The sequence below is a fragment of the Aspergillus stella-maris genome (genome assembly GCF_047715825.1).
Source record: "Aspergillus stella-maris strain CBS 113639 unplaced genomic scaffold BDV14scaffold_16, whole genome shotgun sequence".
Classification (NCBI taxonomy): domain Eukaryota; kingdom Fungi; phylum Ascomycota; class Eurotiomycetes; order Eurotiales; family Aspergillaceae; genus Aspergillus; species Aspergillus stella-maris.
The window spans coordinates 90,171-114,111 of NW_027396810.1; the positions used below are offsets into that span (position 1 = coordinate 90,171).

Consider the following 23,941-nt stretch of genomic DNA (forward strand, 5'->3'; position numbering starts at 1 on the left):
CGCTCGCGGTTGCCTTTTCCTCGCAGTTGGATCGCCCACCATGGAAGTCACTCGCTGCGGGATCCATGGGTTCCATGAGACCATTGGTATTGATACCGATGAGATTCGTTTCTTTTGGGTACTTGATGCTAGATATTCAAAAGCACAGCAGATCGCGTATGGCGTCAGAGTATCCTCCAATAAGAGCGAACTGGGATCAGACAATTCAATCGCGGATGGCTGGGATTCGGGAAAGGTCGACAGCGATGCGCAGCGGAACATTATTTGCAAGCCAGGGAATGGTTTCAAGTCTACAACATTTTATTATTGGCAGGTGATTGTTTGGGACAGCGATGGAAATTCCTCGAAGAGTGCGGTCAATGAGTTTTACACATCCTACCCTCGCTGCTCACGGCTTCTCCCGCCGTACAGTATGAACCAGACATACGTCAGTTCCCAAACCCACTTCCAATCGCCTTTTATTGTGGAGTTACTCTAACAACTTGCTTGTATAGATGCCTCATAGCAGCCTCATCTTCCGGACGTGGTTCGAAGACGAGCCCAACCGATGGAAGGCCGTCTGGATCGGCAACGGCAGCGACAAGCCATTCTACCTCCGAAAATCTATTCAGCCCGATATCGTCGGTCGCAATGTCGAGCGAGTAGTAGTACTTGCATCTGGTCTTGGGCATTTCAACCTCAGTATCAATGGGAAACCCGCGTCGCCTCATGTCCTGGACCCAGGCTGGACAAACTATCACCGTACCGTACAATTTGTCGGATACGACGTGACTTCAGCCTGGAATGCAAAGGCACGAGAAAATGTGGTCGGCGCGCATGTCGGAAACGGTTTCTACGCTGGTGACCAAGGCGACCGCTTCTTCTGGCCTATGTATGAAGACAATACGTATGTGCGCTACGGTAACGAGCTATGTTTCTTCGCCGAGGTACATGTCCATTACACCGACGGGTCTCATGAGACGATCATCTCCGACCCAAGCTGGAAGGTGCGGGCAAGCGCGACAACATTGGCCAATATTTACATGTCCGAGGATCATGACCGCAGAACTTATCCTGTCGGATGGGATGCGCCAGGCTTCAACAGTGGTGAGACCTGGAACGATGCAAAGCCCCTGACCGGACCAAGAGGAAAGCTTCATTATCAGAGCCAGCCGCCTGTTGTCCTACACGATACGTTCAAGCCAGTCTCTATCAAGGCTCTGCGGCCGAAGGTGTTGATGTTCGACCTGGGTCAAAACTCTACCATTATGCCCGAGATGGCAGTATCAGGGCCTGCTGGTAGCGAGATCATCATCCGATACGCAGAGACAACGGATGAGACAGGCTCAGTATATATGCCTGATCCACTATTCAAGGAATTTGAATACGGTGTATATACCAAATTCATCTTGGCTGGCACTGGTGAGCCCGAGACATGGACCCCCGATTTCTCCTTTACAAGCGCTCGGTACATCCAGATCGAGGGCGCCTCGCTTGATCCAGCTGATGATTTACCCACAATCCACTCGGTCACAGCCCGCCATGTCTCGTCTGCAGCTCGAAAGCTCGGATACGTCAAGACCGACAAGGAGGACGTCAACGCGCTGATCAACGCATGTTACTGGACGTTCTCTTCCAACCTCTTCAGCTACCACACAGACTGTCCGCAGATTGAGAAGTTTGGATGGCTGGAAGTGACATCGCTCCTGTTCCCGGCAACGCAGTACGTACGCGATATGGAGTCACTGTATACCAAGATTCTAGACGATATTATTGATGCTCAAGAGCCAAGTGGCATCGTTCCTACCATGGCACCGGAAATTCGATACATGTGTGGACCTATGCATGATACCATCACCTGGGGCTGTGCGGTCGCGTTTCTGCCTGAATTAATCAAGAAGTATTATGGGTCGACACATGTCTTTAGTAAGATCTACCAACCCTGCGTGCGATATATGGAGTATATTCGGGACAAAGAGCGCAAGGGAGGGTTGATCGAGCACGGCCTTGGTGATTGGGGCCGAGACATTGCGTTCGGCAACCACCAGGCCAACATTGAGACAGCCGTCTACTATCGGTGCCTGCGCAACGTGGCGCTCATGGCAGGAGAGCTCAGACATGTGGAGGATGAGAAGAAGTATACCGCTTGGGCCGACCGCATCTACAAGGTGTACAATGAGCGACTTCTCGTCACGGATACAAGCCTTCGTGGCCACGCATTCTATACATCCCTCGACAACCCCGGGACAACGGACTGCACGATGGTCGCACAATCATTTGCCCTCCAATTCGGTCTCGTTCCAGCGGAATACCACCCCGACATAATAAAAGCTTTCCTATCCGCCTGCGCCACATCAGGAAACCGGATCGAAGCCGGCGAGATCGGCCTCAAGTACCTTTGGAACACCCTCGCCGACCCCCACGTCAACAGACCCGATATCGTGCTCAAGATGGCAAGACAAGAAGAACACCCGAGTTACATGCGTTTCCTTCGGAGAGGAGAAACGACACTAAGCGAGTTCTGGCAGGATGCATGCCGGAGTAAATGTCACGATATGCTTGGAACAATCTATGAGTGGTTCTACGAGGGGGTTCTTGGTATCAGACCTATCGCGGACGCCTACAAGACATGGAGCTTGAGGCCAGCGTGGAAAAGTGAGTTCGCGCTTGTTGAGGGGGCGGTTGATTGTCCCTATGGTGAGATCAAGGTGCGACTTGAGAAAGTGGAGGGGGGGTCTCTGTTGAACGTTCGGGTGCCAACAAGTACGACTTGTTCGCTCTTCCTTCCATCGGGAGGGAAGATTATCAATGGGTTGAATGGGGAGGTCAGTGGAGAAGGGGAAGTGGTGTTATCTCAGGGGAGCTATCAGCTGACGGTCGAGGTTCCAAGAGTATAGAGTGTTGTTAAAGACGATACGAGAGTAAATGGGATAGACATAGACCAAATTGACCATGACTACCAACAGACTCTCCTTCTTGTTGCTGATCCAATCCGACAACTATATACATCGTCCATGCCCATCAGATCGACCACCCCTTACCATTCCTAACCGAAACCTCCCAAGTAGAGTGCTCCTACTAAGACTTTAGTCTCAGTCTCAGTCTCCTAAAGCCTATATACCAACGCCTCCTCAGGCTTAACCTCACTCTTACAAAGCCTCTCCCACCCCCCCTCAATCCCACTCTCCCCGAAAACGCCCCCACCCCAAACGAGCTTCAAATCCGGCGCTGCATCCCCTCTCTTCTCCAGCCAGAGATCGAACCGCTCTTTCACTTCTGTATGATATTTTTCCAGGCCGTTCTGCTGAATCGCGACTTCAAGAATAGGCGATGTGTTAAATTGTTGCTTTTTGAGACTTGCCATGGAGGACTGTGATGCTGCGAGGTCGGGGAGAGTGTACACCTGCATGTTTGAAGCTGATTAGCATCTCGTAGCCATTGTGAGAAATTGGAAAAATGGTGTTATATACCTTCTGCTCATACCCAACAGCCAGCACCAACCTCTTCAGATCCTTAAGTTCCTCAACACCTTCCAATAATTCCACGAACTTGGCCGTCGCGCCGTCCCGCGCTCCAAAGTCCGCAATTACAATCCGTTCTGGCTTCAACGCCTTAACCCATCCGATTCCAGTGTCAAGACCGGTGTAACTGACGTTCCAAACGGGGAAGTTTGGCTTTAATTTCGTCGCTGCGTCGTCAAGGACACCGGGCTGACTCGTAACTTGAAGAAGACCCAATGGTCCAACTCCAGAGGGGCGCTGAAAGAGATTAAACGCGAACGAACGCGCCGTTTTTCCACTTGCCGAGAGAGATACAAAAACAGCCTTAGATAAATTCGCGTCTTCGGCGGTCCATGATGCGTCGGGTGGTGCAGTATTTCCAAGAGGATGGATTGGTGCATTTGCTTTGGTGTCGAAGGAGAAGACAAAATCCGACAGTGCGTACCCAGCCATGAAAATCGGTTTTATACCGGCTGCTTCCCAGCCCAATTCCTTCAAATCTTTCTTTCCAGTATCGAATACGTTATACCGATTGTAGAGCGGCATAAGCGTGCTTCTTGCCTTTGAAACTTCCCTATAGTGACCCTTTACACCATCCTCAGCAAGTGTCAGGTTAAGATCAACTTCATGGTTTGAGGTCGGCCAGAATCCATAGAGTGTTTCGCCCTTGGGGATTTCGGGGATTTTACTCTCTGTCACCGCTGCGAGACCCCATGCTGGCACTATTCCCCATGCGCTTTGGTCGTTGTATGGTGCTGGTGCGGAGAGGGGTACGGGGTACGCGTCCCACCAATTTAGCCATGTTCCGCCGAGAGCGTAGGTGAGGTTGTTTGATGACAGTGAGAGGAGAGTGGCGCGGACGCGAACGGAGGATGCACCGAGGGCGTGGGTTGGAGCGGGGACGGAGATTGTTTTGTGCTGCGAGTTGTCGGTTTTGGAGATTACGTGGATGTCCATTTTTGCTTTCTTTGTGATTGATATCGTATTCCGCTTCGGGGTATACGGTTTTGTTGAAGATAGATGCTGAATGTCAACTGTGGAAGAAGGTAGGATGTTCGGGAATTTTATCGGCGTAAGCACAATCAACCCCACCTGTCAGCTGAAGCTGGAGCTTCAGCTGGAGCTTCTTAACTTGGAGTTATGTCAGCATTAGCCACTTAGCTCCTCTAAATGAGTCTAGATTCGGCAGGCCTTGAGGTTTGTGGATGGGGCCAAGAAGGACCCCGCTGCCAACGTCAGTTAGGTAGAGTAAATTTGTCGTAGTAATTTTGTTAGCATGTGCCAATATATGGCTTTTGTAGGGACCCTTTCCATTGAACGAATTGTCACATGCTCCATAACACCAACTCAGCGCACTGCAGAGAGATTACTGTGCTGCATATTTATGGCTCCCATCCAGGGCACTCGTGGCGCAAAAATACGGTCTCAGAGTATACAAAGGTGGCCTATTGAGAGCTTAATGCTCACTCGAGACTCTAGGCGGGACTCTGGCCTGTCCTATTATGACCCAAGTCGCACGGAAATGTGACCGATTCACCGAGTCAACCTCGTAGAAGTATAGAATTTGTGATGCCCTAAAGGGCAACAAGAGACTGGCAGATTGACGCTGCTGTATATTAACGAGCTATTTTTAATCTTTGCTGCACAGACCCTGGCAGTAATTCCAAAGTCGGGAGATAGCAAAGCTGTTTCTAAAACAGCATCCCGATCAACAGGGACACCCTACAAGTTTGCTGGGTGGATATATGTAAAAGAAACCCGACCCTACGAGATAGGTACAGCGAACTGTTGAGCATGAAACATAGCTGTACTGACGGGTCGGAGGAAGGAGGAAAACTGTATCCTCTCGAAGATGTATTCCAGATGACCTGTGTCCCCCTTAACCGACCCCTGCGGAGACCTTCGGGATCGCGCTCCTCTTGATTATTGGACTGTTGGAGTATCCATCGATAACCGACGCAGTAGATACCGGCGAAGACTGTTTCGCCCGTATCTACTGCAGAGCTAAGCATACTAAGCTCTTCACCGCTGGACTCGGCTAGGTATGGCGACATCATAGCTGAGGGAGTCCTTTATTATCGTGATTGCTAGTGCTTACTTTGACTCATCTCCAAATTGCCCAACCTATGGCAGACCTTGAATGTATCGATGCCGATGTATCCGGATGACGCGGTTACATCGCTCCAGGTTATCAATCTTATCAGATCCTGGGGCTGCCTGCCGGTCTTCGGAGATTTGTCTACTACTTCACAAGGTTTATTTATTGTGCACTTCCCATCTTGTTTTGTCTTTCCTGCAGATGAGAACCCCATTACTTGTCTCTGATTCATCAAAAACATGTCAACTACAAACACAGACCCCATAACGCCTGCCCCGCTCACAGACATCGAGCTAAAGCCCATCACCCTCAACCCCAGCAAAGAAAATGACCCGTACCTCGTCGCCTTCGCAGAGCCCTACGACCCCGAGAACCCCAAAGACTGGCACACCGGTCGCAAATGGGCCGTTACAGACGTCATGTCGGCGACGGGCTTCAACCGGATCATGGTCTCAACAATCATGGCGCCTGCGCTCTCAACGATCGCCAGAGAATTTGATATGACTTCTGCCGAGTCTGCTATGGCGCTTTCTATTTATCTACTGGCCACTGCAGTCGGACCGCTGTTCATCGGACCCCTGTCAGAGGTCTATGGACGCAGACCGGTTCTCCATGCGTCCAACCTGTGGTTCCTGGTTTGGAATATGGTTTGCGGGTTCGCGAATAGTAAGGAGTTGCTTATTGCTTCGAGGTTTCTCGCTGGGTTCGGGGCGAGTGCAATTTATTCGCTAGCGTCTGGTGTTCTAGGGGATGTTTGGAGACCTGAGCAGCGGGGTAGCTCGTTGGCTGTTTACCAGCTTATTCCTCTACTAGGGTCTGCCGTGGGTTAGTTGACTCGTCTCCAAGTCCAGACGACCACAATACTAAATCCAGTATAGGACCCATCATCGGCGGCTTCATGGCCGGCCGCACAACCTGGCGGTGGATGTTCTGGTCCACCTCGATCTTCCAAGCCATCATGATCATCGTCTCATTCTCCGTCTTTAAAGAAACATATGGCCCCTTGATCCTCTCTAAACGTGTAGAGCGTCTCCGGCGCGAAACCAACGAGTCTAGATACAAAACGGCAGACGAGCGTCTCTACGGGCACAAATCGCCCTGGTCGGTACTAGGCCGGGCCCTCATTCGCCCTTTACGCCTTTTGACCTTCCACCCAATCATCCAAATCGTTGCTATAATCTCCGCCTTCTACTACGGCATCCTGTACATCGTCATCTCGACCTTCTCCTCCCTCTGGACAGAAAAGTACCACCAATCCGTTGAACTAAGCGGCCTACATTACATCGGCATCGCGATCGGCGAGATTATCGGCTCCCAAGTCACAGCGCGTCTAATGGACAAACTTTACAAACATCACACCGTCACTCTGGGCAGAGAACATACTCCCGAATCCCGTCTCCCCATGGAAGCACTCGGCTCCCTCCTCGCCCCCCTAGGTCTAATAATCTACGGCTGGGTAGCAGAGTACAAAGCGCACTGGGCGATTGTGGACCTCGCAATGGTACTCACCATGGCAGGCATGCAGAGCAACGGGATGCCGATGCTGGCGTTTGTGATTGAGGCTTACCCCGAGCACGTGAGTAGTGCGATTGGGGCACGTCAGTGCGTGATGAGTTTGACGGCGTTCTGCTTTCCGCTTTTTGCGCCGGCGATGTATAACAGTTTGGGATATGGGTGGGCGAATACTACTATTGCAGGTGTGGGGTTGTTGTTGGGGTTGCCGGCACCGTTTGCGCTTTGGTATTGGGGGGAGAGGTTGAGGGGGAGGGCTAGGGGGAGTTATTAGATAGAAAGGATGGTGATCATTTTCTTATATACGAAGTGCCTGATTGTCCATTTACGTCCTGATCCACTACCTATTTGCCGGAATGCACCACACGCTAAAATCAAAAAATAATCAGTTAAAGGAGAGAGGAATAAACGTAATCTATCGCTAGCGAATACAGAAAGTATACACCCAAGAAAAGGACAAGAATGGGAGGTGGGCAGACAGGATCGCCCATTGTTACAGACACGCGATGCACAATCTTGAAACAGATATCACCTGTAGTTTCCGTGTTCACAAAGACATTAATATAGACGCTCCACATCCTGAGACGAGGCATTGCCGTCTAAGTTGACAATGCGGTGGTGGTATAACGGGACATCCCTATCCCTGCCCTTGGTAATGACGCTCGCCAAGCTGGTTATTGTACACTGCGACGTTGCAGCAAGGGTCTCGGCGGAAAAGTTCGCTCTGGTAGCGTCCTGGACAGTAAGGTCGGGTTATCTACTAGCAACATCTACCAGCGCCGTCCCGAGAAACCGTAAGGTTTAGTAGTAAAATTAAGAACAGGAAACAGAGCAACATGGCAAAAGAGAGATAAACAAGGAAAACGAGAACCAAATTAACAAAACCACTTGAACATCCTCTTCTTCACACCGCACAGCCCTTCCACATTTTCCCGCTTCGTCCTCGGGATCAGGAACAATTATCAAAATCACTTATCCAACCAATAGCTTGCTGCGTCTTGAATCATCTCAGTCTTGGCCCTGTTATACTACTCATCAGATCGTCAGTCTCGCCATTTCAATTCTGAGTAATCTGAGCAAATAAACATACACAAGTCCTACAGTAATACCCGCCCTGCGCAACATTAACGCCATTCTGGAGCGTTATCCAGGACCAGCATTCTTGGTGAGCGGGGATAATTCTGCAGCAGGGACTGCAGTTGCTGTCGTATCCGAAGATGGCGTAGTACCATTTGATGCCGTTGAAAGGGTCGGACTATTTTGAGAGATCATAACACGTCAGGGAGCTGTAACAATGTGTCTTGGTGGCTGTATTTTGGAGGATAGCGTACGTCTAGGACTGAGGCCATGACTGCTTCTTTGGTTGCTTGCTCTATCTTAACTAGGGATTCAGGCGGTGGTGGTTTGTTGGGTTGCTTGATGTCCGTAGCAGGTGTGCGGGTCGTGGATTTTCTTGCTCACCAAGATTCTGGAACACAAGTCTGTATTTATGCAAAGGCCCAATTCAGCAAGGCTGAACCTCTGGTTCAACTGAAGAATAGTGGATATTCCACTGGCTGTAGAGGAAAGTTGAGACCCTTGTCATTTCAACCTCCGGCGCTTGCGTGTGGTTGATGATAGGCCCTTGAATAGGGTCGGCAAGGCTGACTTGGGATCGGGGGATGAGGTGTCAAATGCACCCTTATCATAACTCAGGATCATTGAGTCGGTGAATAACGAGGTTTGATGAGGGTTTCCTCAACGCAAACCTTGTTCCGGTATTGGTTGCTATTCTTGACATTTTGAGGAAGAGCTAGAATATATTTTGGTCATCTTTCAAACCCTGGACAATCAGCGACTCACTGCAAGCATCGAACAAGGTCTCCATAGAGTAGAAAGGAAGAGATTACATTACCCACATATTGTTTTAGCGCTCGTATTGGGTGCAGGGCAGAGACCACAGCGATAGTTAACCCGAAAAGACTTTACTGTCTGATACATGAGGCAACAAGGCATAAAAGCCAGTCACATGATCGGATAGACATGTCGGAGCATACTGCCGTCCGGCACCGCCTGCCCCTAGGGGTCGACCTCGCTTAGTCATCCATTAGTATCCTAGATAGCTGGCCGTACCGGCCACCCAATAGGAGATTCATCCATCGCTTCCCACAAGACATCCCCGCATCGTCAGAGCCTCATCCATCTTGTCAACAACCACTTTACCATCAGCAATCATGTCGTTCGATGTCTCATCATCCCTCAAGCCCGACAAGCCCAACTCCCAGCAGTTTTACTTCTTTGACTCAGTCGCCCAACCCCCGCGATGGCGCACGGCACTGCAACAAGCACGGGCAGAGCACTAACTCCCACTAGAAGGAGCCCAAGCCGAGGAAATCCACCTTCTATCATAGAACATCGTCGAACTGGACCTAGCTCTTGGTGTACTAATGTCTAGCTCTTGATAAGGTGGTGGACTGTCTAGCTAGGTAGTAGCTTGGGGCGGGGCACGACAAGCCCCGCGTCTAGGCACTCATCATTATGAAACAGTAGCGCTTCAGGAACCCCCTCACAATAAGCATCGCATGTTCGTCCCATATCCTTCATATTCAATTATCTTTCGACTATCCATCTTACCACCCCTTCATGAACGCCTCCGGTGACGCATGCAACGTATAGCCACATTCCCCATATCCCTCCTCCCTCAGCCGTTTCCTCTCCCTAAACTGCTCAAGCCAATGCGACGAAACACCAATACTCAACTCATCCCACCGTCTACTCCTCGCCAATGCCTCCACCGGCCCAAACCAGCTCTGCTCGCGCTCCTCGGTCCACTCAGGGGCAGATCCTTGCCACGGTGCCATGGAGTTGAATGAAAGTGATAGACTGCGGAGACCTGGGGAGTCTGCAGTCAAGATGTCAAATAGAGCCTGATAATACCTTCCGAATCTTTCGTCCATAGGGGGAGGTGTCAGAAAATTGATTCGGTACAGCGGGATTTCGATTTCCATGCTGGTTATCATGGCCAGATGGTCTTTAGGCAGAATTCGCGAGAGGCGGTGCAGTTGGTCGACGCCGTGCGAGAGGGCGAAGTGGTTTGTTTTGTACAGTATTGGTAGGGACTCAATGTACCTAGGTCAGTGTCAGTCCAAGGTATTAGGACACGTCAAATGAGAGAAAAAACGGAAGGATAAGTATATATACCCCAATTGACAACACCTCAACCAATTCAGCGCCGAAAGCTTGCCCTCAAAGCCCTCGCGCAAATGCGACTTCCACCCCATACCTACAAATCTTTTCTCTGCATTCGCTGTCTCGGGACAAGGCAATTGCTTCCCCTTGGGACAGTTATCAGGGTCATCGCAGATGCGGTGCCAACCCGCCCACCTCCTCTGGCTTTCAGCAGCCTCACCATCATCACCACGTATCTCCCGAAACTCATAATCAACATGAACCTTCTGACCCCCAAGTAAATGAAAATAAACAATCTCCCGTATCTCAGGCGGGAGATTAAAAAAGCGACTCTGCTCCTGCGCGTTCGGCGGTACTTTCCCCTCCCCAGCGGCAAGTGTACTATGTAGACTCGTATGACCATCTGGCAAGGTAGGCAAGGAATCCCTATCGTATATATCGCCGTTAACCTTGCATGTGGCGTCGCGTATACCGCGCGATGTTAGTTCCGCTCTGTCGATGTACGGATCGTCATCGTCCCATCGCACGTGGCGGTTGAAGTTCACGAGGGATGGGCGGGGGGTGGTCTCAGCCTCAGCCTCAGCCTCGGCCTGTTCGAGAGAAGCCAGGAATGGTAGGGACTGGAAGCGCCGAGTTATATTTGATAGGAAGCCTGATCGCACCATTTTGGGCCGGTCAAAGGGGGTGCCTGGGTGCCCGTAGGGAATGGGAAATGGTGGAGTCTGGAATGTTTTTTTTTTCTTTTGGTTTTGTGGGTAACCAGTGTGCACGATCTGGCCAGATCAATGGATGTAGTGAGTCAGCGAGTCTGGTCTGTCTGCATGGATGAGGAAGAGTCGCACATGGACATTGACAGCAGACGTAAGCGCGGCTGAAAAGGGCGCTACCGGGCAACGGGGGAGCAACGATCATTGGTCTAGCCCGCCTGATGTGCATGAGTGGAGGGGCCTGAGCTCGCTGCTTTTAGGTGGGAGGGGCAGTGGATGAGATGAATTTGGCTCTGGAGATCTGAAACGTGCAATACGCAAATTAAGCGCTGCGACCATGTTTGTTCTTGTCTGCATGTTCTTTTTACCTGCCAGGGTTGAAGCCTAAACAGGTATATCCAGCGGACGATCCCCGGCGCGTAACGACCCAAACCACGGGGACGATCCGCCCATTAAAGCTGAGCCCCAAGCCCTTGTATACAGAGTATCAGACATCAACATCCAACGGCTATGTTTAGCATATATGTAAGTTTGTCTGCGAGAAATAGCCGCCGTCGGAACCCTATCACACCCACGAAGGTACTATCATCACTCGATGAGGCTTGTCGGTCAGATAAAAACAACAGAACCTGAAACGCAAAGGAAGGAAGAGAACAAAGAGGCTATTGTTACACACCCTTTCCGCCGGTCATGTGCTGTCTTCGTGAAGGGGGGGTAAGTCATAAATGGCTTGAGCCTCCCTTCTGAGTCTTCCTGAAGTCAACGCTCAGTCATAGAGTTGCCACGAGAAGGAAACCCTGTTAATTTAATATCCGTCGTCTCCTGAGAGCAGACCTTCTTTATCCCGAACCCTCATCTTTTGAATACGACTGCCTCCGGTCCTAAAGTGGAACATGAGCTACAAAACAGTAAGGCCACCCGCTCCGTCTACTCAGCCCCTCTACGCACCCACCCGTTTCTAACAATCTCTCAGAGATTCTACACCACAAACGACCCCCTCAACGGCGTAAAATGGGACTGGGACACACTCCCCTTCGCATCAAATTGTTCGCGATGTCTCGTATCCATACCGGCCTTCCAACAAATCTGGCACTGGGACCAGCTTAGTCATGGTATTACGATTGCGAGTGGCGGGTCTCATTGTGCTAGTTGTGTGAGTGGCTTCCTATCTGAGTCATAGACACGTTGGAAGCTAACCAGATTCGCGTGTTTAGTATTTACGGAGGTCGGTTCGGATATGGGGTCGTTGACAGGTACAGGTGGGCCAGGGGCTCGGTGCGATCGAGGGCGATGAAGATCAATGACGAAGAGACATGAAGTGATGAGTTTTGGACTGGCGTATTGTGATTTTAAGGTTTTGGTTTCGAGGATATAAATTTCAGTCTATGAATCTAGTGCTTTGGGCGGCAAGGGTTGCGTAAGAATTTCTACTTGTCGTGCCGTTTGGAATGGTTCTAGTATTATTTTATACATATGGCTTTCGTTCTCAAATTGTTTGCATAAGTGATCACAGTTTTAACAAGATTTTCCTTCATTGGAATTTTCTCCGTCTTTTGACAATATGATGTCTATATAGATTCTAAAGACGAACCCTACTTTCCAACCTTTCCAGCAAACCACTTTACCAAATGTCCAACGGTAGGATGATTCCACGTAATCGTCGGCGGAATCTGGACCTTGAATGTTTGCGTAAGCTGGCGGCGAAAGCCAACGCTCATGACCGAATCCAAGCCCAGATCACTAAGCGCAGCCCGTGAGTCAACATCGCCCGGATCGAGATGCAGGATACTGCCAACACAGGCCCTTATCTTCGCGTCGAGATGGCTGTTGAGCTCGGGCCCAGACGGTGGCATGGAGTCTGAAGACTTCGGCTGCGACGGTGGGCTACTCGAGCCCTGTTCACGAGCAGAACGCGATATAATATCCCGCAAAAGAGGCGACGGGAGTGGTTCGTCAACGCCTATAGTCCGCGACCGAAGAACGACACCATGGTCAATGTCGTATTCTGCAAGATGTAGCCAGGCCTGAAACGCTTCGTCGCGGGTTATATCTGTGATACCTTTGCTCTCTAGTTCTGCGGCGACAAAATCCGAATCGCTTCCCATGCCCATTCCACGCCAGGAGCTCCATTGAAAGGACCGCGCGTTGTCTCCGAGGTTGCGACGGTAGGTAGCTAGACCGTCGAGGAATGCATTGCCGCTTCCGTACGACCCTTGACCGGGGAAACCGAACAGTTGACCGCAGGATGAGAACATCATGAAGAAGTCAACTGTACCGGGTGGGAACGCCCGATGGAGAGCCAGCACTCCGTCAATTTTGGGATAGAGGACCCGGCTAAAGGCGTCTTGCGTACTGTCGAGAATCATCTCATTCTCGAGAACGCCAGCTGCATGAACGACACCAAGGACGGGTGGGAGATTTAGTCGGTCGAGCTCGGTCAATAATTCTTTGGACGCGTCGGGGCTGGTGATATCGAGGGACAGAGTATGGATTGATAAACCTTGCTTTTCCAATTGCTGTAACTTGTCGATTATGGGGTCGAAACTGGAATCAGCGGTCGGCCATGAGCGTCGTAGTGGAATGGCTCTCCTCGATATCAGGACGAGTCGCCGTGCGCCATGCTCTGCGAGAAATTCTGCAGTAGCCAGCCCCAGTGGGCCTAGCCCACCTGATATTAGATATGTCCCTTCAGGACGAGGAAGAGATTGAAAAGCTTGTTCAGAGCGGAGCTGTTTTGGTAAGGAGCGGAGCCGCGCTGTTCGGGGCACACCATCAAGGATTCGGACAACATCAGCAGCCTGGATATATTTCATGGCCGTCAATGGGATATTCCGATCTTCACAATCGAATAGGCCCCCAAAATTGTCCGGATGTTCTCCGGAAATTACTCGAGAGAGGCCCACTAGGGGATCTTGTGCCAATGCCGTCAACGAGTCTGCACCGATAGCGTTGGTCGTCAATACGAACACTTTGAGGGCGGTCCGGTTATTGATGGCAAACTTCATGATTTCCAGCAGCTGCCAAACATTCTGACGAGCAGTGGTGGAGACCTCTTCGAGGGAGGTTGCTCCAGTTGGAATATACGCGACGACGGTCCCATGTGCCCATGTTGTCTCGGTTAGGGCATACAGGCCCTCGGCTCCGGAGACCTCGAGGAGGTCCACATTCTTTGATAACTCTGTAAGGGCCTCGGGCCTTGGGGATGTATCACCACGGACCAGTAGGACCCGATCAATTTTCAACGGCTCTTCAGCCGGAGTGGCAGGGGTCCAGGCAACCCGGTGAACAAGGTCTTCAACTGTCTTTCGCGAGCCCGGCATACCTTTACCTTCAATACCAGAGAATTGCATTGCAACAAACCTCACCAGAACATGTCCTGCATCGTTGAGAATGCCGACGTCAGAGCATTCTTCACATTTTGAGTTCTTAGTGACATGGATCCATGCAATCTTTGGTGGATCAGATGTGGTAAAGACATTGACATGGTCTATTTTCGAAGGCATCCGCAACCGCTCTTCTTGGAAGAACATGGAAGAACCGATCGAAGTCGCTGCATCCAGCAACGGTGCCCAAGACGAGGCGTCCCAGTCAGGTGTCTCCATGTCTGGGGCCACGTCAACCCTCGCTAGCATCTTGGTTGCATCTCCATAATGTTGGACAACCTTCCATGGAAATCCCATGGCAGATACCCCGACGCGGGCCAAGTAGTCGATGGTAAAGCTATCTGATAGTGGCGGTCCAAAGTCAATATTGAGCTTACTCAGGTCAACAGTCTCAGCCGTGGAGTCTGGGGCATCTTTCCAAGCTGCAGTAGTATGGGCGAGCCACGATGATTTGGTGGACTCGTCGCTGCCAACCCTTCCGCTCAGACGTGACAGGATCTTGAGTTGGCTAGCCTGAACTACAACCTGGACATTTCTCGGAACATCCACAGCAACGGGAACCTTGAGTTGAATGTTCCCCAGCTGCCTCCCACTCGATGCCTTCATGAACGTATTTAGCAAGCAGGCAGCGGGTACGATCTCTGTGCCGGAGACCGGGTGATCACCGGGGAATGGTTTCGATTCCTTCTCCAGCAATGTTGAGTACACAGTGGTATCGGTACCGGCGACCGTAGTCTTGTGGCCAACAAGAGTATGCTGTGTTGGCTCATGTAACTTCATCCCTTTGCCACCGGATGATATCTTAGGGACAATCCGCTGGTGAAGCCATGGTATTGGAGGAAGCCCAGGCGCCCAAGGCCCCGGCATCTGGCTCGCCCAGTCAATGTCGACGCCATTGCAGTGTAGTTGGCACAGAGAATGAAGAATGCTCTTTTCGGCGTTTTGATCCCGGCGCAAGGTAGGCACAACAGCAAAGTCCTCGACCCCACTGTCCAGCAACGTTTCGGTTATTGAGTGGGAAATGACAGGATGACTCGAAACTTCGAGGAAGACACGATAGCCATCCGCAACCGCGCCTCGTACGGCAGTGGTAAGTCTCACCGGGTTGACCATGTTGGAAGCCCAGTAACTGGCATCTCGTGGCGCCGGGCTTCTAATGTCCGCCAGGGCAGTGGAGTACAGCTTAACCGTTGGAGGTTGAGGATTGAGTGTACCATCAAGTGCTTTCAGCAGATCATCGCTTAGTGCATCCATCATTGGGCTATGGAAGGCAATATCAGTTCGCACAGAAAATGTTTTGACACCCTCGTGCTTGTATATTTCGGCAACTGAGGCAACGGCGTCCGTGCTTCCTGCCGCGACGCAAGAGGAAGGAGATGAGTCAATTGCGGCCACCACATCGCCACAATCTTGGAACTGGGCATTGAACTCTTGGAAGGGTGTATTCACAAGAATCATCGCGCCTTGGCCCATGAGGCGACGATACAAAATGGCTCGACGAGTGACGATTAATGCCCCCTCGACCGACGACAAGGCACCGGCAACAACACTCGCAGCAATCTCCCCGACAGAGTGACCAATGATAGCGTCAGGAAACAGCCCCTTGCTTTGCAGGATAGCACTGATTCCGATCTGCATAATATATGTCAGGATCTGGACGCGGTCTGTTGACTCGAAGTCGCCGTTTCGCAGCCAGTCAATGGGAGACTCCTGAAGTTCACCATGGACGGTCTCGTCAAGTGAACTTATTGCTTGTAGGAAGATTTTGTTGTGCAAGAGCTGCTTGCCCATATTCGTCCACTGTGCTCCATGGCCTGAGAACGCCCACACGGTGCGGTCGCGATGTTCTACCGCAAGGCATCTTCCCTCGGTCATCAAGTTGGTGGTAGTACCTCTTCGCAAGGCTTCAAGAAAGCCCAAAGCGTCCGAAGCATTCTCAATGAGTGCGGACGACCGGAACTCGTACTGGTCACGACGAGTTGCCAATGCTTTGCAGATGCTCATAAGATTATCTTCTGTTGCATTTGACTTGAACCAAGCCAGGAGAGACTCGGCAATTACTGACAACCTCTTCCTCTGGGGTGCAGAAACCAGCAAGAATGTTGGATAGGAGAGACTGCTAGTGTCTTTCAGAACCGGGACGCATGTCAGTGGATGGTGCTCTAAAACGGCATGCGAGACCGTTCCACCGTAACCATAAGAGCAAACAGCTGCGCGACGAGTATCACATTTGGGCCAATCTCTCGAGCTCCGAACGACCTCTAATCCTGAGGCTTCCCAGTCAACGCGTGTGTTGAGGGTTTCGAGATTTGCCTGCGGCGGCAAAACTGCATTTTGAAGAGCAAGAACGGCTTTGATCACCCCCATGACACCGGCTCCCGCCTCCAAATGGCCAATGTTCGGTTTGATGGACCCAATATAACGGGGTCGCTCGACATCCACACCGTATGTGTCGCGCATAGCAGAGAGTTCTGTAGGGTCACCAAGCGGTGTTGAGGTCGCATGCGCTTCAATATACTGGACAGCTTCCGGATTGAGATTAGCTACCTTGAGCGCCTGTTCGGCAACCATGGTCTGCGCAATGCCATTTGGCGCCATTATCCCGTTCGTCTTCCCGTCATGAGCTACCGCAGACCCCTTTACAAGTGCAAGGACGTGATCGCCATCTCTTACTGCTGCCTCATAGCGCTTCAGTACAACAGCACCTGCTCCTTCACCACGACCATAGCCCTTTGCGCCGTCGTCAAACGAGCGGCATCGACCGTCTGCAGACAATGCACCAGCTCTTTGCAGGACTGTCGTCAGGCCAGGACCGTAAAGCGCATTCACCCCGCCTACAATAGCAGTCTCTGACTCTCCAGCCAGAATACTTGTGACCCCATTGTGCACAGCTACAAGAGAGGATGCACACGCAGCGTCAACGGCAGCACTTGGGCCCACTATATCCAAATGATAAGAAATGCGGTTAGGGACGCCACAGTATGAGGTACCGATTCCCATCCAGGCGTCGACGTTTAGCAAGTCTTCCAGGACGAGTTTCGAGTAGTCGTCCGAGTTCACTCCCCAGAACACGGCAGTGTTTGTACCCTTCAATGAACCGGCAGGAATTCCAGCATCCTGCAATGCTTCCCATGCCACTTCAAGTGACAACCGCTGTTGGGGGTCCATCTGCTCGGCCTCCTTTGGCGAGATCCCGAAGAACTGACAATCAAAATCGTCGATGTTCTGGACAAAGTATCCTCTCTTGATACCGTTGTCCAGAATCCGCTTATTCCGATGGTCCCGGGCATAGTACGGCGCCCAGCGCTCGGTTGGAATATTTGAAGAGCCATCCCTCTGGGAGAGTATAAACTCCCATAGTTGCTGAGGGCTCTGGACGTCGCCAGCCACTCGGCATGCCATCCCAACTATGGCGACGCCGGAAAACATATCCTGCTAATGCGTGGTTAGGAGCTGTCTGGATTTTCACCTGATGTCACATACCGGCTCACTGCATGGTGTTGTTGGACTCGGACGGTTTGTCGTTGAACCGGTCGAAGACGTAGATGTCGTTGACATTATGCTTGCGGTTGTTTATGCTCAGCAGTAGTGACTTTTCACGTTGAGGCTGAACCCTAGGAACCGGAGAAGAGAGCACAGTTCTAAAGTCATCGCCGTTCGGGCACTCATTGGCCGTCTGGCTTGTTGATTAATCCCTCGGTGGTATCAGGAGCGTCATACGTCTCTCGCCAGCCAGATCCACATACCGGGGTGTCGCAACATTTCTTTTGCTTCTTTGCAGGTGGTGTATTTGTGACTTGGCCTCGCCTAGATACGATCTGCACGCCGCATCCTGCAGAACCTAATCTGGTCCACTTGCGTATCTCTATGCCAGATCAAGCAGGGATTTCACGCCATGAGCAGGCAAGGATTGACCAAAACGCAGTCTCGCAACGTCATCACCAGTTCAATTCCTGGTATGAAGTCCTAAATACAAGATTAGGCTGCTTATTGCCCAGCTGTTGTGTTGTGCTTCTTGTTAGCTCGCCCACAGATGGGCTGTGATCGGCACCGATTCACTTCGTCACCCAGATTTGCTAGTTGTCAAAAGATCGACACTCGTGCATAAAAATCATAACTACGTGGTCCTTGCGTCGAGGTCTGAGGATGATTATCATGTTCCACGGCGTCGATCAGACCTTTCTAGACACCGGTCTATTTTGGCAGAAGAAGCTCCCCCATACACGAACATGTGGGCCCGCTCAGCACAACACAGCGATAATGTTGTTGTTCAATCGACCCTTGCCCATTCGCTCATGGCTGGCTAAGATCCGCTGAGGGTTCCTGGTGCATGTGACGTCTCACAACCCTCCTCCTGCCCTCCATTTCCTGCCCTTCATTTTCTCTGCTGCGCTGGAGGTAATCCTTCGCGGCTCCATCGCTTAGCCAATATATGCAAGGTTTGAAGAAACACAATTCAGTACGTCGTTTCCAGGTTTACTGGTTCTCAATTGGTCGGCATCTCTACCCGGTACTGCGATTCGACAAAACAAGCTGCCAAAATGTCTACAATGTTGGATTATTGACATTGCCGTATAGCGTCTAGGATACAGCTGTTCTAAATCGATGTACACGACGTGAATCCCCCATCGACCATCCATGCAGCACCTGTGACATAGCTCGTCATGCTACTCGAAAGCAATATGGCCACGTCCGCAACCTCACATGGCTCTGCAATCCTTCCCAGTGGGATAATCCTGGGAATCACATCATGAATTTGAGCTAGCTCTGGATTACCATTGATCATAGGCGTGCTAACATACGAAGGGCACACAGCATTGACCCGAATACCTTCGGCGGCGCAATCGATCGCTGTAACAGCAGTTAATCTCCACAATCACAGAACGATCGATGCTACCATAACCTACCTGCTGATTTCGTGAGACCCAGCATAGCATGTTTAGACGCTGTATACTGAGCAGTCCCAGGAGCGGTGAGAAACGAATGGATCGATCCGATGTTGACGATTGACCCTCTTCCTGCGTCTCTTACCCGGCCTCGAATAAGCACGTCTTTGCGATCCTGATTTTTCATGATCTTGGCCACGGCCTGAATAGAGTGCAGTATTCCAAGGACGTTCACGCGATTGACCCGCTCCCATTCCTCGGGAGTGATATCCTCCATTGATATCGCGGAGGACATTGATACCTATCAAATTTTCCTTGGTTCAGTAAGGGGCCAAACACAGCTGCTGAATAAGTACCTACTCCCGCGCAATTGACATTATAGTCAATTCTCCCGAAAATCTCCGTTGCCCACGACACCATGCCCTGGACCTGACCCGCATCACCCACATCGACCGCAATGGCTATGGCCCGATATGCGGGATTAGTAGCAGCCTTCTTGCTCTCTTCTGCCGTTACCTGAACTTTGGCGAGATCTAGATCCGCGAGAATGACGCCAAGTGCGCCATGTGCGGCAAATGCTAGCGCGCATTCCTGGCCTATTCCGCTTCCTACGAGTTTATTGATGTCAGTAGGAAAAAATTGCTATAATTGGAGGAAAGACTTGCCTGCGCCTGTGATCAGGGCGATCCCGTGTAGAGTAATCATTGCGGAGTTCTCAAGCGTACGATTGTCCTTTTCTCTTCCTACCCTGGTTTGGATAATGGGTAATGTAAACATCAGTTTAATTCAGCGATAAAGGCGTTTGCCTTTTGTATATTCTCTTGTACACCATTCTGTTGGTATTAATCTAGAGCTCCACAGCTACGTAGGATGTCCCGTTAAGTTCAAATAATGATCTGATTCAATCGCACAGATACTCGATCTAGTCAATAGCTGCAGATACACCAGGAGAGATCCGCTCAAGCTTCTCCACCAACTCAGTCCAAACCTTCAGCTGCGCCTGGTTTCCCTCCTCACTTCTAACGAAGGCTGACAGCGCACCGCTGCAACACGGGAGTTAGCATAGCCCAGCAAAATGCCTTGGAAGGAGAACCTACTCGTCAATCTTGCAGTCATTCAAGTATTTTCCGTGTCCTTCCCAGCCCAAAGTAGCTGCATGAACTAGCGTCCTGGATCCTTGCTCTGGCGTTCGTGCTAGGGCCAGCTTCATGGCCCACAGCTCCCAGCCCCAACGCCCTCCGACCTCGTTCACCAGACCAGTGGAACAATATCCTGGTGTTAGCCCGTTGATCACCACCTTTGGATCGGATGACGCAGTGAGGCTGGCTAGTTGGCGCATGCATAGTACCGATAAGAGTTTGGACGCGTAGTATCTGGAAGGTTGAACGTCAGCGACTGCGTGGGATATTCCTTGAAAGTGAGATCTCGACGCATACCGATCATCTGCCCCAGAGTTCGTATTCCTTCGCAGGGTCTCGAACGTATTCGGTGTTTTCCACTCAGGGAGGTTCGTCATAACGTGTCGATCAGAAGCCACGATTACAAGTCGAGGACTTGGACGTCCAGACTCAGCTGATGCGCGTAGCTTGGGGAGAACCAAGAGAGCGAGCAACATGGTGCTGACGACATTGACGGTAATTGTACTTTCGTCTTCCTCTGCTATGTAGAAGTCCTGTGCTATCTTTCCTGCGTTGAGAATGACCGCGTCGACGCGAGGTAACTTTGCCACGGAGGTTGCGAAGGACTGTACAGACTCGTACCTTTCCATATCGACTTGGACGATAGTAATTCGGTCACCTTTCCCCGTGGACTGCTGAAGCTCTTCTCTGGCGGCTTGGCCTTTGGATAAATTACGGACGCCCAGGAGGATGTGGGCCGCGTTCAGCTTCAGCATGTGTCGAGCGGCCTCCAGGCCCAGGCCAGTGTTACCGCCTGTGATGACGATAGCCTGACCGGTGAAGTCATGACAGGGGACAGGAAGCCCGACGAACAATTGCGAGTAGAGGAAGGAAGGCAGAGACATGGTGGCGATGGAGTCGTTGGTTTGGTGAGGGAATCAACACTACACAGTTCCATTTAAATCTTCCAAAGTATACCGGTATGTACCAGGGGGTATGGTTGCAGAGAGCGACTTCCTGTTACTCGTTCGTTCGAGGTCCTAGGATCGTCGGTTTCCCCGATCGTCATTTCATTGATCGTCAGTATGCAGCTCGCTTAGACAGTACGCTGGATGGCGTAATGGTGTACAAAGAAACGCAGCCAAGTTTCTGGAGGATAATAGAAGCCAGATTCTGAGACAGTGAGGGGTTGAAATCTGTCATTTGCTGTTAGTTGAATTTTTGTTCCCACTAACAATGTTGCTCGTCTTTGCTGCTCTTGCTACTCTTGCGGTGGTTACTGTTGTCTTGCTGATTCGGCGGCAGTTTCCTGGACTGAGGGCCCCTGGTCTGCCTCCAGGTAAAAGCTCTTCGTCTTCTATCTTCGTGTGGGTGCAGTGAGTGCTGAGTCGAGTGTTTAGGCCCTCCTTGTTTACCCATCATCGGCAATCTTCACCAGCTTCCGAAGACAGGATCTCATCTCAAGTATGTTTGCTGCTTGTCAACTCGTTCCATCTTACGGCACTAATTGATATTGTACAGATTTACACAATGGCAATACACTTATGGCCCTATTTTCTCAGTCAAGCTTGGTCCACAGACCCTCGTCGTGCTGAACTCGCCGTACCTTGTCAAACAGCTTATCGACAAACAGTCCGCCAACTTCAGCGATCGACCAAAATCCTACATAGCCGATAACCTCATTCTACACCATGACCACCTGATGTTCCTTGGCCCAGATGCCAGATGGCGACGGGGTCGGAAACTCTATCATCAATTCTTCAACGAGCCCCTCTGCGAGAACAACTATCACCATCTTCAGAATGCTGAAGGCTCTCAGCTGCTGCGTGATCTATGTGACAGTCCCGATGACTTTATGGGCCACTGCAAGCGATACTCGAATAGTATCATCATGAGCTTGGGTCGGTACTGCTTACAGCTACCTTGGCTATGCACTAATCATTCTCTAGTTACCGGGATCCGTACCCCGACGCCAGCGGCCGACCACATGGAAGCTTTGTACACAGTGTTGGACGGCTTTTCAGAGATTTTTGAGATGGGTGCCACGCCTCCCGTTGATATTTTCCCATTCTTCGCGTGGATCCCTCAACGTTTCTTCAATAACTGGAAGTCTCGTGCGGTTGAGATCGCGAAGACGATGGACTCCGTCTACGGACCGCTCGTCGACCGAGTTATACGTCGCAGAGAACAATCAAAGTTTCTAAAGAAAGAGAGCTATCTAGACATCATTCTCGACCAACAAGAGAAACTTCAATTAACAAGGCACGAGATTGATCTTATGGTCGGGAATCTACTTGAAGGTGGGTCTGACACAACAGCGATTACTCTGCTTGCCTTTGTTCAAGCAATGGCGCTATACCCCGAGATTCAAGCCCGGGCACGCGAAGAAATTGATCAGGCCATTGGTGCTGAAAGAAGTCCTACTTGGAACGAGTACGCCACCCTTCCCTACATAACTATGATTATCAAGGAGACCATGCGCTGGCGTCCGGTAATGCCCACCGCATTCCCACACGCCACAAGTAAAGGTGAGCCGCGGTTTTTTTCTCCACTCCTCTAGGTTTTCACAGGCTGACCTAGTCATGTAGAGTGTACAATCGACGGGATGAGCATCCCAGCTGGCTCCACGGTCATAATGAACGTCTGGGGCCTGCACCACGACAACAGCATCCACAACAACCCAGACCAATTCAATCCGTCCAGATACGACGGGCGAACCGAGCTGGCGAATGTGTATGCATCGTCGCCCGATTACAAAAACCGCGATCATTACGGGTATGGTGCAGGTCGCCGCATCTGTCCCGGAATTCACCTAGCAGAACGAGGTCTGTTCATCGCCATTGCGAAAATTCTATGGGCGTTTGAAATCACGCCGAAGGTCGATTCCACCGGCATACCTATACCAATTTCCTGTGATCCTCCCACGGGCTATAGTGATGGGTTCCTGAGGTGTCCGTTGCCTTTTGCTGTGGATTTCAAGTTGCGGTCTGGGGAGCGCGGACAGACTATTCGTGCTGAGTTTGCCAGGGCAGAAGAGGGTGTTTTCAGTCACTATGAGATATAGTTTTTCGATTTCTTGAAGTTTTTATTGATTTTGGTTATATTGTGATTGTTATCTCGACAGTCTTGCTTATTCAGACTCCTATGATGATGGGTTATCTTGCCCCCACAAGAAATTGTGACATATAATTCCAGCAGATGCAACTTATTGTCAGTAATTGAAACTTTGTTGTATTATCAAACTTTTGCAGCAGAATAGTTAAGCCCAAAATTAGGGTTTTTAGCCCGTCCCTTTAGACGGGACCTTGCGACTTCAACCCACGTCATCGGGTGATAGTAAACCTGGCATCATACATGAGAAATATTTCTAAGCAATGGGAAAAAAAAGCTGTGATCCACGAAATGGCCATTCGCAACGTGGCACCATTCCAACCCAGCCAAGTCCCGAGATCCATCGTTCGTTACAGTGGAACCCGATCGCCATGTTCGTCACAGACTGCAGGTGTCATGCAGTAGCGTCTGCCAACTTCTTGGTGAACATCATACCCGGAATCATTTGAATGCTAAAGTTCGCCCTAATGCGTGTTGAT

At 50.8% G+C, this 23,941-nt stretch overlaps 8 protein-coding genes across 8 annotated transcripts; 3 read left to right on the forward strand and 5 right to left on the reverse strand.

Annotated features, from left to right (window-relative positions):
* Window positions 1-40: 40 nt before the first annotated feature.
* BDV14DRAFT_207715 (bacterial alpha-L-rhamnosidase-domain-containing protein) lies at window positions 41-2,876 on the forward strand (the record flags this gene model as incomplete). Its single annotated transcript, XM_073775201.1, has 2 exons — window positions 41-427; window positions 495-2,876. The coding sequence occupies 2 exons, from the start codon at window positions 41-43 to the stop codon at window positions 2,874-2,876; spliced, it is 2,769 nt and encodes a 922-aa protein (XP_073629875.1).
* Window positions 2,877-3,000: 124 nt separating this feature from the next.
* On the reverse strand, window positions 3,001-4,436 carry BDV14DRAFT_198378 (DUF2855 family protein; the record flags this gene model as incomplete). The annotated part of the gene is made up of 3 exons (XM_073772933.1): window positions 3,001-3,054; window positions 3,101-3,382; window positions 3,450-4,436. 3 exons carry the CDS (start codon window positions 4,434-4,436, stop codon window positions 3,001-3,003), a joined length of 1,323 nt encoding a protein of 440 aa, XP_073629876.1.
* A 1,282-nt stretch (window positions 4,437-5,718) lies between these two features.
* BDV14DRAFT_207716 (MFS transporter) lies at window positions 5,719-7,363 on the forward strand (the record flags this gene model as incomplete). The annotated part of the gene is made up of 2 exons (XM_073775202.1): window positions 5,719-6,402; window positions 6,456-7,363. The coding sequence occupies exons 1-2, from the start codon at window positions 5,817-5,819 to the stop codon at window positions 7,361-7,363; spliced, it is 1,494 nt and encodes a 497-aa protein (XP_073629877.1). The 5' UTR covers window positions 5,719-5,816.
* A 1,876-nt stretch (window positions 7,364-9,239) lies between these two features.
* Window positions 9,240-11,091, reverse strand: BDV14DRAFT_33495 (uncharacterized protein). The gene is made up of 2 exons (XM_073776570.1): window positions 10,270-11,091; window positions 9,240-10,197 (listed from the first exon to the last, which is right to left on the reverse strand). Exons 1-2 carry the CDS (start codon window positions 10,920-10,922, stop codon window positions 9,699-9,701), a joined length of 1,152 nt encoding a protein of 383 aa, XP_073629878.1. The 5' UTR covers window positions 10,923-11,091; the 3' UTR covers window positions 9,240-9,698.
* Window positions 11,092-12,556: 1,465 nt separating this feature from the next.
* BDV14DRAFT_207718 (type I polyketide synthase) lies at window positions 12,557-17,905 on the reverse strand (the record flags this gene model as incomplete). The annotated part of the gene is made up of 2 exons (XM_073775203.1): window positions 12,557-17,782; window positions 17,831-17,905. 2 exons carry the CDS (start codon window positions 17,903-17,905, stop codon window positions 12,557-12,559), a joined length of 5,301 nt encoding a protein of 1,766 aa, XP_073629879.1.
* Window positions 17,906-18,944: 1,039 nt separating this feature from the next.
* On the reverse strand, window positions 18,945-19,938 carry BDV14DRAFT_207719 (SDR family NAD(P)-dependent oxidoreductase; the record flags this gene model as incomplete). The annotated part of the gene is made up of 4 exons (XM_073775204.1): window positions 18,945-19,198; window positions 19,255-19,534; window positions 19,594-19,841; window positions 19,899-19,938. 4 exons carry the CDS (start codon window positions 19,936-19,938, stop codon window positions 18,945-18,947), a joined length of 822 nt encoding a protein of 273 aa, XP_073629880.1.
* A 217-nt stretch (window positions 19,939-20,155) lies between these two features.
* On the reverse strand, window positions 20,156-21,256 carry BDV14DRAFT_188590 (putative short-chain dehydrogenase/reductase family protein; the record flags this gene model as incomplete). The annotated part of the gene is made up of 3 exons (XM_073771083.1): window positions 20,156-20,276; window positions 20,331-20,606; window positions 20,670-21,256. The coding sequence occupies 3 exons, from the start codon at window positions 21,254-21,256 to the stop codon at window positions 20,156-20,158; spliced, it is 984 nt and encodes a 327-aa protein (XP_073629881.1).
* Window positions 21,257-21,587: 331 nt separating this feature from the next.
* BDV14DRAFT_207721 (cytochrome P450) lies at window positions 21,588-23,546 on the forward strand (the record flags this gene model as incomplete). The annotated part of the gene is made up of 5 exons (XM_073775205.1): window positions 21,588-21,690; window positions 21,752-21,815; window positions 21,873-22,252; window positions 22,301-22,879; window positions 22,940-23,546. The coding sequence occupies 5 exons, from the start codon at window positions 21,588-21,590 to the stop codon at window positions 23,413-23,415; spliced, it is 1,602 nt and encodes a 533-aa protein (XP_073629882.1). The 3' UTR covers window positions 23,416-23,546.
* Between the last annotated feature and the right edge of the window lie 395 nt (window positions 23,547-23,941).